The sequence below is a fragment of the Scyliorhinus canicula genome, chromosome 4, assembly GCF_902713615.1.
Source record: "Scyliorhinus canicula chromosome 4, sScyCan1.1, whole genome shotgun sequence".
Classification (NCBI taxonomy): domain Eukaryota; kingdom Metazoa; phylum Chordata; class Chondrichthyes; order Carcharhiniformes; family Scyliorhinidae; genus Scyliorhinus; species Scyliorhinus canicula.
Genome location: NC_052149.1, coordinates 63658162 through 63671399, shown reverse-complemented (window position 1 = coordinate 63671399; position 13238 = coordinate 63658162). Strand labels below are relative to the sequence as shown.

The following is a 13238-nucleotide window of genomic DNA, read 5'->3' as shown; positions in this document are numbered from 1 at the left end:
AAATTTCAAAACCTGAATGAATGCAATCATTCCACTCACTGTCTTTAAGTAGAATAACCAAACCAAACAAGGAATTATACTGAAGAATCCCGTATGAGTCCCCAGTTATTACAATCCCAGACCAGACCCAACAGTGGCAAGGATACTGGGCCGAAACCCCAATATTTTAGTTTATTTGAAAGACTGTGCAGAAATAATGATTTGCTCCAAGAGTGATTGCCTGAACAAATAGGGCTTCGTTATGTTTAAAACAAAACTTTAAAATAACACAAAATTAAACGTTTTTTTAACTTCACACCCAAAATTAAAAGCTTACAATTGCCCCTTAACACCTATAGAATTTCACATTAAAAAACAAGAAAATAAACATACAGCTGTTAATCCAACTTAAAATTAGCAGGGCATTGAATAATATTTGCTTTTTAAAAGAGATCTGGCTCTGGTTGGAACCCCTTAAACTCTGGCTGAATATCTTCAAATAGTTGCTTCAACTAGATAGTTTCAGCCTCTTCCTTGTCTTCAGACAAGACTGCTTTGCTTTAAAATATTATAACTCTGTTTTGTTAACTATCCTACTTGGAAAGAATTGTGGCTCAGAGTCAGGCAGATCAGAATTTAGCTCCTCTCTCTCTCTCAAAGCTTCTCCAAACTCACTGCCCCTCTGCTTTCTGAACTCCACCCAAGCTGTAAAACAATTGATCGGGATTCTCCGGTCCACCAGCCGCATTTTCCTGTGTGGTGTGCCCCCACCGGCAGTAGGATTCTCCATTCCCGCAGACGGCCAATGGAGATTCCCATTGTGGTCACCCCATGCCATCAGGAGACCCACGTGCACGGGTGTGCTGCCGGCGGACAGGAGGATCCTGCCGACAGAGAATTCTGCTGATTATCTCTGTAGGCTGTAAAAGCACATTAACTCCCCAGGGACCTCCCCAGGCAATCCACTGTGCATTAGCCCAGATTGATAAACACATTCCTGTGTCAATTTCACTTGCTGGCTGCTAAAACCATCCAGGCTCTGCAAACAGAATTATTTTTAAACAAACATTCTAACCCAGGCTTTTAACCCTTAATTTACCCACTACATTTAGAATCCAATTTTCCTATCATCTTCCAATCATCACAAAGGGATGTAGAGAAACAAATTTGCAAATAAGTAGCAGAGAGGTGCAAGAATTATAGTGTCATTATAAAGTATAATTATCCAAAAATAGACTGCTATAGGAATAGTGCAAAGGGACAAGAGGGGTGAGAGTGCGTTCAAGATTATTTCCTACAGCAGTATGTTTCTAATCCAATGAGAGGGCAGTTGGTCCTACTTCTGGGGAGTGAGTTGGCCCAGGTGGATCAAATAATACTGGGAGAGCATTTAAGGGACAGTGAATTGCATCATAAAGTTTAGGTTGGCCATGTAAAAGGACAAAGAGCAATCCAGAGCAAGGATAATTCATTGGGAAAAGCCAACTTCAATGGGATGAGAATACATCTAAGTTGAGCGAGTTGGAATTAAATATTGGTAGAAAGGATGGTAGCTGAACATTGGGCCATGTTCAAAGAGATAGGGTGGGATTCTCCATCCCGCCGCACCCATTTTCTGGTGTGATGTGCCCCCACCAGCAGGGGGAGCCTCCGTCCCAGGAGCCGGCAATGAGGTCTCCCATTGTGGGCACCACCAGGCCATCTGGAAATCCGTGGGCATGAGTGCACTGCCAGCGTAGTGGAGGATCCCGCCAATGGAGAATTCAGCCCATAGTATTTCAGGTAATGTCAAGGTATATATCCTTGAGGAAGAAAGGTGGGATAAAAAATCCAGAGCACCCTGGATTGCCAGAGAAATTGAGGTGAAGATGAAAAAGAAGAACTGCAAGTATGACAGATGTCAGATAGAAAATACAATGGAGAATCAGGCTGAATATAGAAGAACCAGAAGGGACATGAAAAAAACTAGTCATAAAAACAAGGCGGGAGCATGAAAGGGTGGTAAAAGAAAGATTAGGGCTGATTAGGGATAAAAATTAAGCTGTGGAATTCTTCATTGGGATCCACCGCTCCGCCGGCAGAACACTCGCACCCGCGGGTTTCCAGATGGTATGGGGTGGCCACAATGGGAAATCCCATTGGCCAGCTGCCAGAGCAAAGGATCCTGCTGCCAGTGAGGGTGCACCATGCAGGAAAATGTGGAAGCCAGACTGGAGATTCTCGCAAAGACTTTTTGGAGACAGAAGACGTATTGGAGGTTTTAAACGAGTACTTTGCATCTGTCTTTCCAAAGAAAGAGGATGTTACCCAGCCGAGGTGAGTCGAAAACAATTGGTATACTGGAAGAATTTACTACCCAGAAGGAGGTGTTAGACAGGCTATTTTACATAAAATTGAAAAGGCAGCAGGATTTGATTTGATGTATCCAAGGATGTTGAGGGAGGTGAGAGTGGAAATTTCAGAGGCACTGGGGATAATCTTTCAGTCTTCCTTCCACACGGGGTAGTGCCAGATGACTGGAGAATTGCAAATGTTACATACATCCTTGTTCAAAAAGGGGTGCAAGGATAATGATGGGAACTACAGATCAGTGAATTTGATACTTCTGAAAACTATAGTTCGGAACAAAATTAATAGCCACTTAGGTGCAGGGTAATTAAGGTGAGCCAGCATGGATTAATTAAGTGAAAATCATGTTTAGCTAACTTGCTGCAGTTTTTTTGACATACACTGTTGATGTGGTGTGAGTGGATTTTCAAAAAGCATTTCATACAGTGCAACACAATGGACTTTTGAGCAAAATTCTAGCACATGGAATCAAACAGAAAGTAGGCACGTGGGTAAGAAATTGGCTGAGTGACAAGACAGAGATTATTGATAAATGGTTGTTTTTTAGACTGGAGGAAGGTGTGTAGTGGAATTCCCCAGAAGTCAGTGTTGGAACTTTTGCTCTTCCTGAAATATATTAATGACTTAAACTGTGGTGTGTGGGGCATGATTTCAAAATTTGAGGATAACACAAAGATTGGAAGCATTGTCAATTGTGATGAGGATAGTCTTGAACTTCAAAAGGATATAGACATGTTGGTGGATTAGGCAGAGAAGTGGGCGATGAAGTTGAATGTAGAGAAGTGTGAGGTGATTCATTTTGACAGGAAGATTGGGGAGACACAGTATAAAATAAAGGAAGAAACTCTTAAGGAGATGCAGGAACAAAGGAACATCTGTGTATATGTACACAAGTCATTGAAGGTGATAGGGAAAGTTAAGAGAGCAGTTAATAAAACATAGTATCCTAGGTTTTATGAATAGAGGCATTGTGTACAAGGGTAATGAGGTCTTGTTGAACTTGTATAAGACACCAGTTTGACCTCATCTGGAATATTGTGTCCAGCTCTGAGCACCATACTTGAGGAAGGATGTGAAGGAGAGAGTACAGAGGAGATTCACAAGAATGATTCCCGTAATAAACAATTGTAGCTATGAAGATAGACTAGAGAAGTTGGGTCTGCTTTCCTTGGAGAATAGAAGGCTGACAGGAGACTTCATGGAATCTGAATCATAGAATCTCTACAGTGACAGCTAAGGAGAATGTGAAGGCATTGGTGGTGATCTTTCAGGAATCACTGGAGGCAGGGAGGGTACTAGAGGACTGGAAAGTGGCTAATGTAACACCTCTGTTTAAGCAGGGAGGGAGGCAGAAGACGGGAAATTATAGGCCGGTTAGCCTGACTTCGGTCATTGAAAAGATTTTAGAATCCAGTATTAAAGATGATATTGTTAAGTACTTGGAAGCGCATGATAAAATGGTACTGAGTCAGCATGGCTTCGTCAAATGGAGTTCACGTCTGACAAATCTGTTAGAGTTCTTTGAGGAGGTAACAAGGACGTTAGACAAAGGGGAACCAGTGGACGTGATTTATTTAGATTTCCAGAAGGCCTTTGACAAGGTGCTGCACAGGAGATTGGTAAATAAGTTAAGAGCCCGTGGTATTAAAGGTAAGATCTTGGTTGGATAGAGAATTGGCCGACTGGCAGAAGATAGAGAGTGGGGATAAAGGGGTCTTTTTCAGGATGGCAGCCGGTGACTAGTGGTGTGCCTCAGGGGTCAGTGCTGAGACCACAACTTTCAACAATATACATTAAGGGGGGCTGCAGAAGGACTTGGACAGGTTAGGAGAGTGGGCAATAAAGTGGCAATGAAGTGGCAGATGGAATACAATATTCTGGATGTTATTGTAAGGTTATGCACTTTGGAAAAAGGAATGGAGACTATTTTCTAAATGAGGAAATGCTCAGGAAATCAGAAGCACAAAGGGACTTAGGAGTCCTTGTTCAAGATTCTCTTAAGGTTAATGTGCGGGTTCAGTCGGCAGTTAGGAAGGCAAATGCAATGTTAACATTCATTTTTTTAAAAATTTAGAGTACCCAATTATTTTTTTTCCAATTAAGCGGCAATTTAGCGTGGCCAATCCACCTAACCTGCAAATAGAACATAGAACATAGAACAGTACAGCACAGAACAGGCCCTTCGGCCCTCGATGTTGTGCCGAGCAATGATCACCCTACTCAAACCCACATATCTACCCTATACCCGTAACCCAACAACCCCCCCCCCCCCAACCTTACTTTTTAGGACACTACGGGCAATTTAGCATGGCCAATCCACCTAACCCGCACATCTTTGGACGGTGGGAGGAAACCGGAGCACCCAGAGGAAACCCACGCACACACGGGGAGGACGTGCAGACTCCGCACAGACAGTGACCCAGCCGGGAATCGAACCGGGGATCCTGGAGCTGTGAGGCATTTATGCTAACCACCATTCTACCGTGCTGCCCGTGCTACCGTGCTGGGTTGTGGGGCTGAAACCCACACAGACATGGGGAGAATGTGCAAACTCCACATGGACAGTGACCCAGGACTGGGATTCGAACCCAGGTCCTCAGCGCCGCAGTCCCAGTGCTATCCATTGCGCCACATGCCACCCTCCAATGTTACTACAGTATTCATGTCGGGAGGGCTAGAGATGAAGAAGAATTAATTCAGTCAGAGGGTGGTGAATCTGTGGAACTCTTTGCTGCAGAAGGCTGTTGAGGTCAAATCACTGAGTGTCTTTAAGATAGAGATAGATTGATTAATAAGGGATCAGGGGTATGGGGAGAAGGTGGGAGAATGGGGATGAGAAAAATATCAGCCAGGATTGAATGGCGGAGCAGACTCGATGGGCCGTGGCCAAATTCTGCTCCTATGTCTTATGGTGTTATTGTGCAGAAACAGGCCATTCGGCCCATCGAGTCTGCACTGACACACTGAAAGAGATTCCTACCTGGGCCCACTCACCCGCCCTATTCCATAGCCCCACCTAACCTGTACATCCCTGGACACTAAGGGGCAATTTTATCATGGGCTATCCACCTACCCGGTACATCTTTGGGCTGTGGGAGAAAACCTGAGCAGCCGGAGCAAATCCATGCAGACACAGAGATAAAGTGCAAACTCCAAACAGTTACCCAAGGCCGGAATTGAACCCAGGAACCCAGGTTCCTGCTGCTGTGAGGCAGCAGTGCTAACCACTGTGCCACCATGCCGCCCATAAATGATGGAGATATTTAAGACCCTGAGGGGTATGGACAGGGTAGATAGTGAGAAACTGTTCCCTCTCAAGAGTGCATCAAGAAGGACAGCATGGTAGCACAATGGTTAGCATTGTTGCTTCACAGCACCAGGGACCCGGATTCTATCCCGGCTTGGGTCACTGTCTCTGCGGATTCTGCATGTTCTCCCCGTGTCTGTGTGGGTTTCCTCCAGGCACTTCAGTTTCCTCCTACAAGTCCCAAAAAGACGTACTTGTTAGGTGAATTGGACATTCTGAATTCTCCATCAGTGTACCCGAAAGTTCACCGGAGTGTGGCGACTAGGGGATTTTCACAGTAACTTCATGGCAGTGTTAATGTAAACCTATTTGTGACACTAATACAGATTTTTTTTTAATATAGGTCACAGAACCAAAATAATAAGCAAAAGGAGTAGAGGTGATGTGAGGAAACATTTTTTCACTCAGAAGGTGGTTGGAGCCTGGAACAAATGTCCTAAGACGATGATGGAGACAGGTTTGATCAAGACACTCAAAAGGAAATTGGATTGCTATCTGAAAATAAATAATGCGCAAGGTTATGGGGATGAGGCAAGAATGTAGAATTAGGTAGAATGCTCTTTGAGTGAGCCAGTGCTACCTCAATGGGCGAATGGCCTCCTTCTGCACTGTAACGATCCTGGGCGGGATTCTCTGTTAGCCGATGCCGAAATCGTAGCAGGCGCCAATTTGACGCCAAATCGCAATGCTTCAGCATCTCAACAGCAGCGCCAATGCGTTCCGGAACACACGTACAATAGAGACCGTTTGCATATAATTAGCAGGCCCTACCCAGTATTCTCCGGGGTGACCGTGATTCTCCGCCTCCGATAGGCCAAGTTACCGACAATGCTGTTCATTTGTGCATTTAAAAATCGTGAAACCGGCGTGGCAGCTGCTGAGGGAGAGGGGGTACGGAAAGTGTCCAACATCGCCATAGTGTGCTGACAGTTGTGCCACTGGCAATGGAGGCTTCCTGCATGGCCGGGGGGAGTCGTGGGCGTTGGTCAGGCGGTGGACTGTGGGGTCGGGGTGGGCAGGCACAAAACATAATTGCCGAAGCTGGCAAGGCAGCCATGCAGCTGCACACACCACTAACAGCCCACTTCGAACTTAGTGCCATGGGTGGTATAGGTGTACCCCCAGGGCACCTCCCTGGGTGGCTTCTGACCCCAGCTGACCCATTAGCTATATGGGCGCACTCCAGCACAACGAGTGCCACCTTATTGGCCGTTTTAGAATTATGTGTGGGAAGTGTAATGTGTACGTGCGGCTGCAGCTTGTCAGCCTCCTGAGTGTCAATTACAGTCCTGGCGAATCCCACGTCATTTTTCATTGGAATTGATTGTGTTCCATGTGGCACCGGTGCTAGCCCCTCAATAGTAGCAGAAACATTCCAGGTGTGGAGCCAGTTCTTCTGTCGTGAAAGTCCACGAATCCTGTTTTGGCATTAACAGCTAGTCTCAGAAATGGAGAATCCCACCCTCCATGTTTCTTTCTGAAGCCAGTTTATGTCCACCCACTACTGAACTCTTCGCATTGCCATATTACTGGGTGGGACTTCCTCCCCAGTGATGGGCGGTAATCTCACTGTTAGCCAATTTAGCCCATCTGAAGTGTGTTATGTCTTCGGGCTGTGTTTGCGCGGAGTGTTTCAGCTTTCAGCCAACTTTCCTTCTGCGTGTGGGTGGGTGAGGAGCCAACCACTCGTCTCCCCCGCCAATAAAATTAAGTCCTTTGACTCATTCCATTATTTGAAGTTTTGTTGAGTTTGATGCTGAAATGCAGTATGGTTCACTTCATAGGATGCCATGGGGAGCAGTGTTTTCTCTATGTTACCATGTTTGAGATATTTAAGAATCTTAATCTTGGGGTCTTGACATAACATCTTCCAAATTCAAAATGGCTCACAGGAATAAACTTAAAAGCAGTATTTAGTTACCTCTGGAAGGAGAGGTGGGCAAAAAGGGACAACAATGGCCACTCTATTCAAAGATGTGCCTAACTATTTACTGTAACTTTCCCATCATTCCAGTTCTCAACAATCTCCACTAGTTCATCCTCCCTCTGTTCAAAATTCTCTTTTTTTTTTAAAATCTTTATAATCCTCGTCCTACACTGCCTCTGTAAACTCTTCCAGTATTACTTATCGGCCTGTCCCCTTTAGGACTTTAGTCCTCTCACTTTGGCCTTCTGGCCATTCCCATTCACTCCACTACATGGGTCGATGAACTTTCAGTGGGCTTGGGCCTATTTCTGGACCTCTCTAACTTATTTCTCTGTGCATCTTTTAAAGCCTCAGTACATCCTGTTTCTTTGAATGTGCTTCCAGTAAAGCTTCTACTTTTGCTTATTTCTTCTCTGTAGGATGATCACGATAAAGAAAGTACTCACTTTTGTTACTCTGCAAATGCCTAGGCGTTGAACATGGGCTGTTGAAAATGCACGACTTGATAGTGGCCAACGGTATTGTTTTTATTTAATTGGCAAAATAATTTTACATGATTTAAAAAGAATTTCATTGAAATGATTAGTTGTAGGTTAAATATTAGTTATTGTAGTAAAACATTCAATTTAATTTTTAGATAAAGCAAAATTATTGACACAAGTCTTCTGAAAATAAAGTGAGATAAGAATTGACAGCCAAGTAATACAGGTATGAATTCATCTCCATTCCAAGGAGGCTACCATAGCCACCTTGTTTACCAAATGAGAGTGAAAGATGTCCTGAAATACTAAGGCCATCCTGAATGAGCAGGAATTAGATATGTTTAGCATAAACATAGTGAATATTAAAATGAAATGAAAACAGTGGTGGTTCCAGTTATAATATAGTTGATTTGGATTTGGATTTATTGTCATGTGTACCTAGGTACAGGAAAAAGTATCGTTCTGCGTACAGTCCAGACAGATCGTTCCATACATGAAAAACATTGGTCATACGATAAACACACAATGTAAATACATAAGAAATGTTCTACACATTTTAATAAGTTACGACAATAGTTTCCCTCGCACACATTATTTGTCCAAAAGAACAGAACACATACGTGCTTGGGAACCTATCTGATTTATTTCAATGCAAACAAGACTATTTTATTACAGACAACAATGATCTCATATCCAAAATTTTAGCATAGTTGATTGTAAATAGGCAAATTTTAAAGAGATGTGAACTTTACATTTAAAAAGGCAAAACTCTAAAGTATTGCAAAGTCCAAGTAGAAATTGCAGTCTTCATAAAGTAATTTATACTCGATTCACTCGTTAAACTCAAAGTTATTCAATGCTATACTTCAGCACTTACTGTATTTAGATGAAGTGTATACCTTCGAGGGTGTTAACCACGCTATTGAGATGTTCTTTTCGGACAAGTGTGATGTTGAAAACTCAACATAATAAAGATGGAATACATTGGGGCATTTTCAGCACCACTTCTGGCAAGATTGTACACGATGCTATTTAAATGTTTTCTGGTGACATTTTAGTCAGTGTCCTTTCAACGGTGACAGCGGGGCTACTGGCACAGATGTTTAAACTCTGCAACAACTGGTGGTCACTTTAGTTGTGTGAGGTGGATGAAGGTTGCACAGTTGTGATGTGCGGGCTTTGCTTTAGTCGGTGCCGCTCACCTGGTTCTGCCCTCCCCTTCCCCAGTGCAGGTGTGTTGTTTGCTCGTTGCTTCCTGCCAGTCAGGTTGGCCCGAGCTGTCAATCAGAAGCAGAGCGCGCGGGCTGTCCTTCCCGTCAAGCCCCGCCTAGTTGGTAACTTCCTCTCTCTCCCCCTCCCCGCCCCCCGCCCCGCACCAGCATCCCTTTGTGACATCACTCTTCCGCAAGCTCAGACACTGAGATCACCGCGTTTTCCATATTTGGTAACAGAACGCCCACGTTCCCGGGCGAGTTCTCAGGCCAGGCGCTACTCCGCTGTACGCAAGATCCGCGTGGCTGCAAAGACGCAAGTTACGAGCGCGCGTAAATACCTTACAAGGGAATAAGTCCCCGAAACTGTAACGTGTTTTCCCGGCCTTTTTTGTTTTGTTTGTTGCATTGCTGATTTAAAGAAAAAGAAACGTAAACGCGGCGCTATATTTTCAGCATCATTTTTATTTCGCACCTCACTTTGTACTTTGAACAGTTCCTTGTCACCAGTCTGTGTTACTTTATCAGAGTAAAACATCTCACGTTTGGGGGACCTGCTTCGCAGCCACGTTTTCGTGCGCATACCCGATTGGCTATCCTCTTAATCATGAAATTAACCTGAAATTTACAGGTGGATAATTGGAAATACTTCAGTCACTTTCTTTAGAGAACCCAAACAACTATTTAGTTGCGAAGAAATCGCAGCAGTTGTACTCTGATAAAGTATTTGTTATTTATAATGCCGATAACTATTTTTAAGAGCTTAGATTCTTAGAACTTTCGCGTTGCTGTCCTGCAATTGTTCTTGTCGGAATAAGCAGTTAATTAAAATTGTATCTCTTTCAAAAAGACCTCCCCAAAAAGGATTGTTGCTCCAGCAGTCAAGAATCAACTACTGTTTAATGTGTGAATTCAGAAGTTTGAAGTATATCGTTTTAGGTAGTAAAATTGTATCTGTTGCATTGTTTATAAACAAATGTGGTAATACTCTTCTGTGGGGCGTTCGATAACGTTGCAGGCGTTATATAAATACGAGTTGTTGTTGTATGGCTTAATATAGTTCCACGTTTTTGAAGTCAATCTTTTTATCTTTGGTATGTGACTATTTTGCACAAGATAGCGGTAAAACGTTACACATTGAATGACAGTCCAGAAAATCGAAACCGTAATTTCTAATTCATTTTTAAAAATCGTGCCAGTTATGACTAAAATGTAATTTCAAAGCAGTTTCCCAGTGAAATTTAACATTCCACTTAGTTCTTGTTTTTTATTTCTATTTTCTACTGAATTATCACGCAGGACTAAGGAACTTGTGGATGCGTGAATTGATGGACAATCAACTGAAAATATAATTCACTTACACAAAATTCTCTGCGTTTTAAAATAAGCCACCTTAAGTTACATAACCTGTAACATAGTTGTTTAAGTACGGGTATCCATTACAGCCCTCAATAAAGCTTACAATTCTCGAACACCGTACGTGATGTGACCTTTCAGCCTTTACTGAGGACTTTAATTGTAAAGTTTAGCAGTGATTAGTGTAACCATTTCGAGCCCAAAATTATAATCCTTAATAACCAATCCTTCTTCTCTGAATTGCGACTCTTACATAGGACAGTGATATATATATATATATATATATATGTTTTATTTGGGTTTCTGAATTGACCCATATATTAATGCCTCAAAACTTTATAGGTCATATGATTAGTAGCAGCACTAGAAATGAAAAGCAACAGTAGTTTCTTGGGAGTTAATCAGTGGAGACATATTGACAATAAGACTTTGGCACCAAATCCTACTGTACGTTTAGACCTTTTGAAAAATAAAAAAAGGTGAAACTGAAACACCCAATACTATTTTTGAGTAGTGTTATGAACTTTTGCCAAAGTACGCTTTCATTCGAAATGTTCTACATAGCAAGTTTATAATAAACACGTGCATTTGTCCTGTATCAAGTATAGAACAGAAAGAGAAACTTGACCACAAAGGACAGTTCTGTACATCCCTGCCACTATATGTACTTTCAATATTCAGATAAAGATTGCTGCAATAATACTATATGCCAAGAAAACAATTGAGTACAAAATAAATGTCTTTTTCAATACTTTATTCATACATTCTTAAATATAATGGAACTTTTTCCAGAAGTTCTCAGAAACCAACATAAAAAATTATATATTTTATTACAAATGGTAAACTTAGAGTCTTCCAAATCTCTTATTTACAAGAATATATTGGGGTTTATCCCAATAAGCAACATAAAAATAACTTACAAAGGCTATCGCTTGAAGCGGTTATGTTTTGTTGACAGAATAATTTCTCATGAAACAAAACATAGTCTGTACAATTTTTCAAGGCAAAACGACCTCAAAGCTTTAACCTCCCGTAACTCCCTCCCACGCCCTTCCCCACATTATACTACATCAGAAGCGATCTACTCTATCGCAGTTTTTAATTCTGTAATACTGGATGATCTTGAACTGTTTCGGTCCATGCAAGACTCGGTCAGAGTAAAACAATGACTCGATATTTTTCCGCAAACAGCATTTCAGTTATACTGTTGTTTTTATTACATCAAGCACAGTCCTCCACGTTTTCCTCCGTACATGCGCACTCAGGGCGCAATCAGGACTTTTCCGCTGTCTTGATCTATTTAATTCAGTCCTCTTACTCTGCATTTGTTCACCAATAGTTCTCCCTTCAAGTTTTTGAATCAAAACGTTTGCAGCTGCTGTGTTAGCATGAGTTGGCAGCCGCTGTTTACGTGATTCATAACTTTCTGCTTCAGCTGGGCAACCTGCTCTCGCAGCAAGTTTGCCGTGGACGCCAGTTCAGAGTTTTGTGCCTTTAAAGTCTTCACTTTATCTTCCAGCCTGGCAATTCTCTCCAGTTTCCTTTTCCGGCACTTTGAGGCGGCGATGCGGTTTCTCATTCGCTTCCTCTCCGCCTTGATGCGCTCCTGAGACTCCATGTCAATAGGAGACAACGGCGGGGTCTCCCCGGGCATTTCGGGCACCGTCTGAGGCTCTTCCTTCAGGGCCTGGAGTCTGGGATGCTGCACAGGCATTTGGTGGTTCATCGGATGATGCTGGGGTGCTGCATAGTTCATATTGTTGGCATTGTAATTAGGCTGCGGGGTGAGGGAGTTCGGATTAAAATTGTTGAGATTAGCGTAGACAGGAGGCTCCTGGTGCAAATTTGAATTGTAAACAGTACTTGCACTGGGCAGAGAGGCGGAAACCGCAATCGCCGTATTCACAGACGGAGTTGAACATGTCACGCTGGGCAGGATATTCTGTTTATGAAGTTCTTCAAGAGCTTTGACAAAGCCTTCGGCAAAGCCCTCCTGTTCGTCCGTGACATTTCTCGGGCACAGGAACTGGGTCGGTGTAGGGGTGGTGGTGATCAGCCCATTGCTGGACTGAATTATAAGACGTTCAAGTTCAGGTGATGCGAGTTTGAGAAGTCCCACGTCCGGAGACGTTAAGATACCTTCACTGTTCTTGTTCCTCAGATGGGGTTTCAAGTTGCTGGCTGGATCAGACAGATTCAAAGTCATATTTTGTTTCAACATTTTCGGACTGTATCCATAACCACTATTCTCAGGCTGTGCAAAAGCTGCGTTGAGTGCATCGTCGTGGTAGAATGGCTGTTCCATCTTCGTAGACATAGAATACCGATGGAGAAAAAACTCGATACAAAGTGTTTCAAAATAGAGATATAGCAGGGTTCTTAAAAGAGTTCAGACAGGCTGCAGGGTTACCTGTTCGGTTCGCAAGTTCAAAAATAAAAGTACTTTGGGAAATCAGTTGATATTTTTTTCCCCAATCAAATCTCCTGTATTCAGTAAGCTCCCAAAGCAAAAAGTGTGCAAACTACCAAGTTCCTTCAGCTTGTTTCACACTCAGCTCTGGGCACTTGCAGCGTGAGTCCCAAGCTTATCTGCAACTGGTAATCCACCCGAAATAGCAATGAGGTCA

At 42.9% G+C, this 13238-nt stretch overlaps 1 protein-coding gene across 1 annotated transcript; it reads right to left on the bottom strand.

The window, feature by feature from the left end:
* Positions 1-11348: 11348 nt before the first annotated feature.
* On the bottom strand, positions 11349-13202 carry jun (Jun proto-oncogene, AP-1 transcription factor subunit). The gene has a single exon (XM_038794357.1). It carries the CDS (start codon positions 12926-12928, stop codon positions 11972-11974), a length of 957 nt encoding a protein of 318 aa, XP_038650285.1. The 5' UTR covers positions 12929-13202; the 3' UTR covers positions 11349-11971.
* Positions 13203-13238: the final 36 nt, after the last annotated feature.

Excerpts from the sequence above, each read along its gene's own strand:
- jun (XM_038794357.1), bottom strand. The coding sequence starts at position 12,928 with ATGTCTACGAAGATGGAACAGCCATTCTACCACGACGATGCACTCAAC.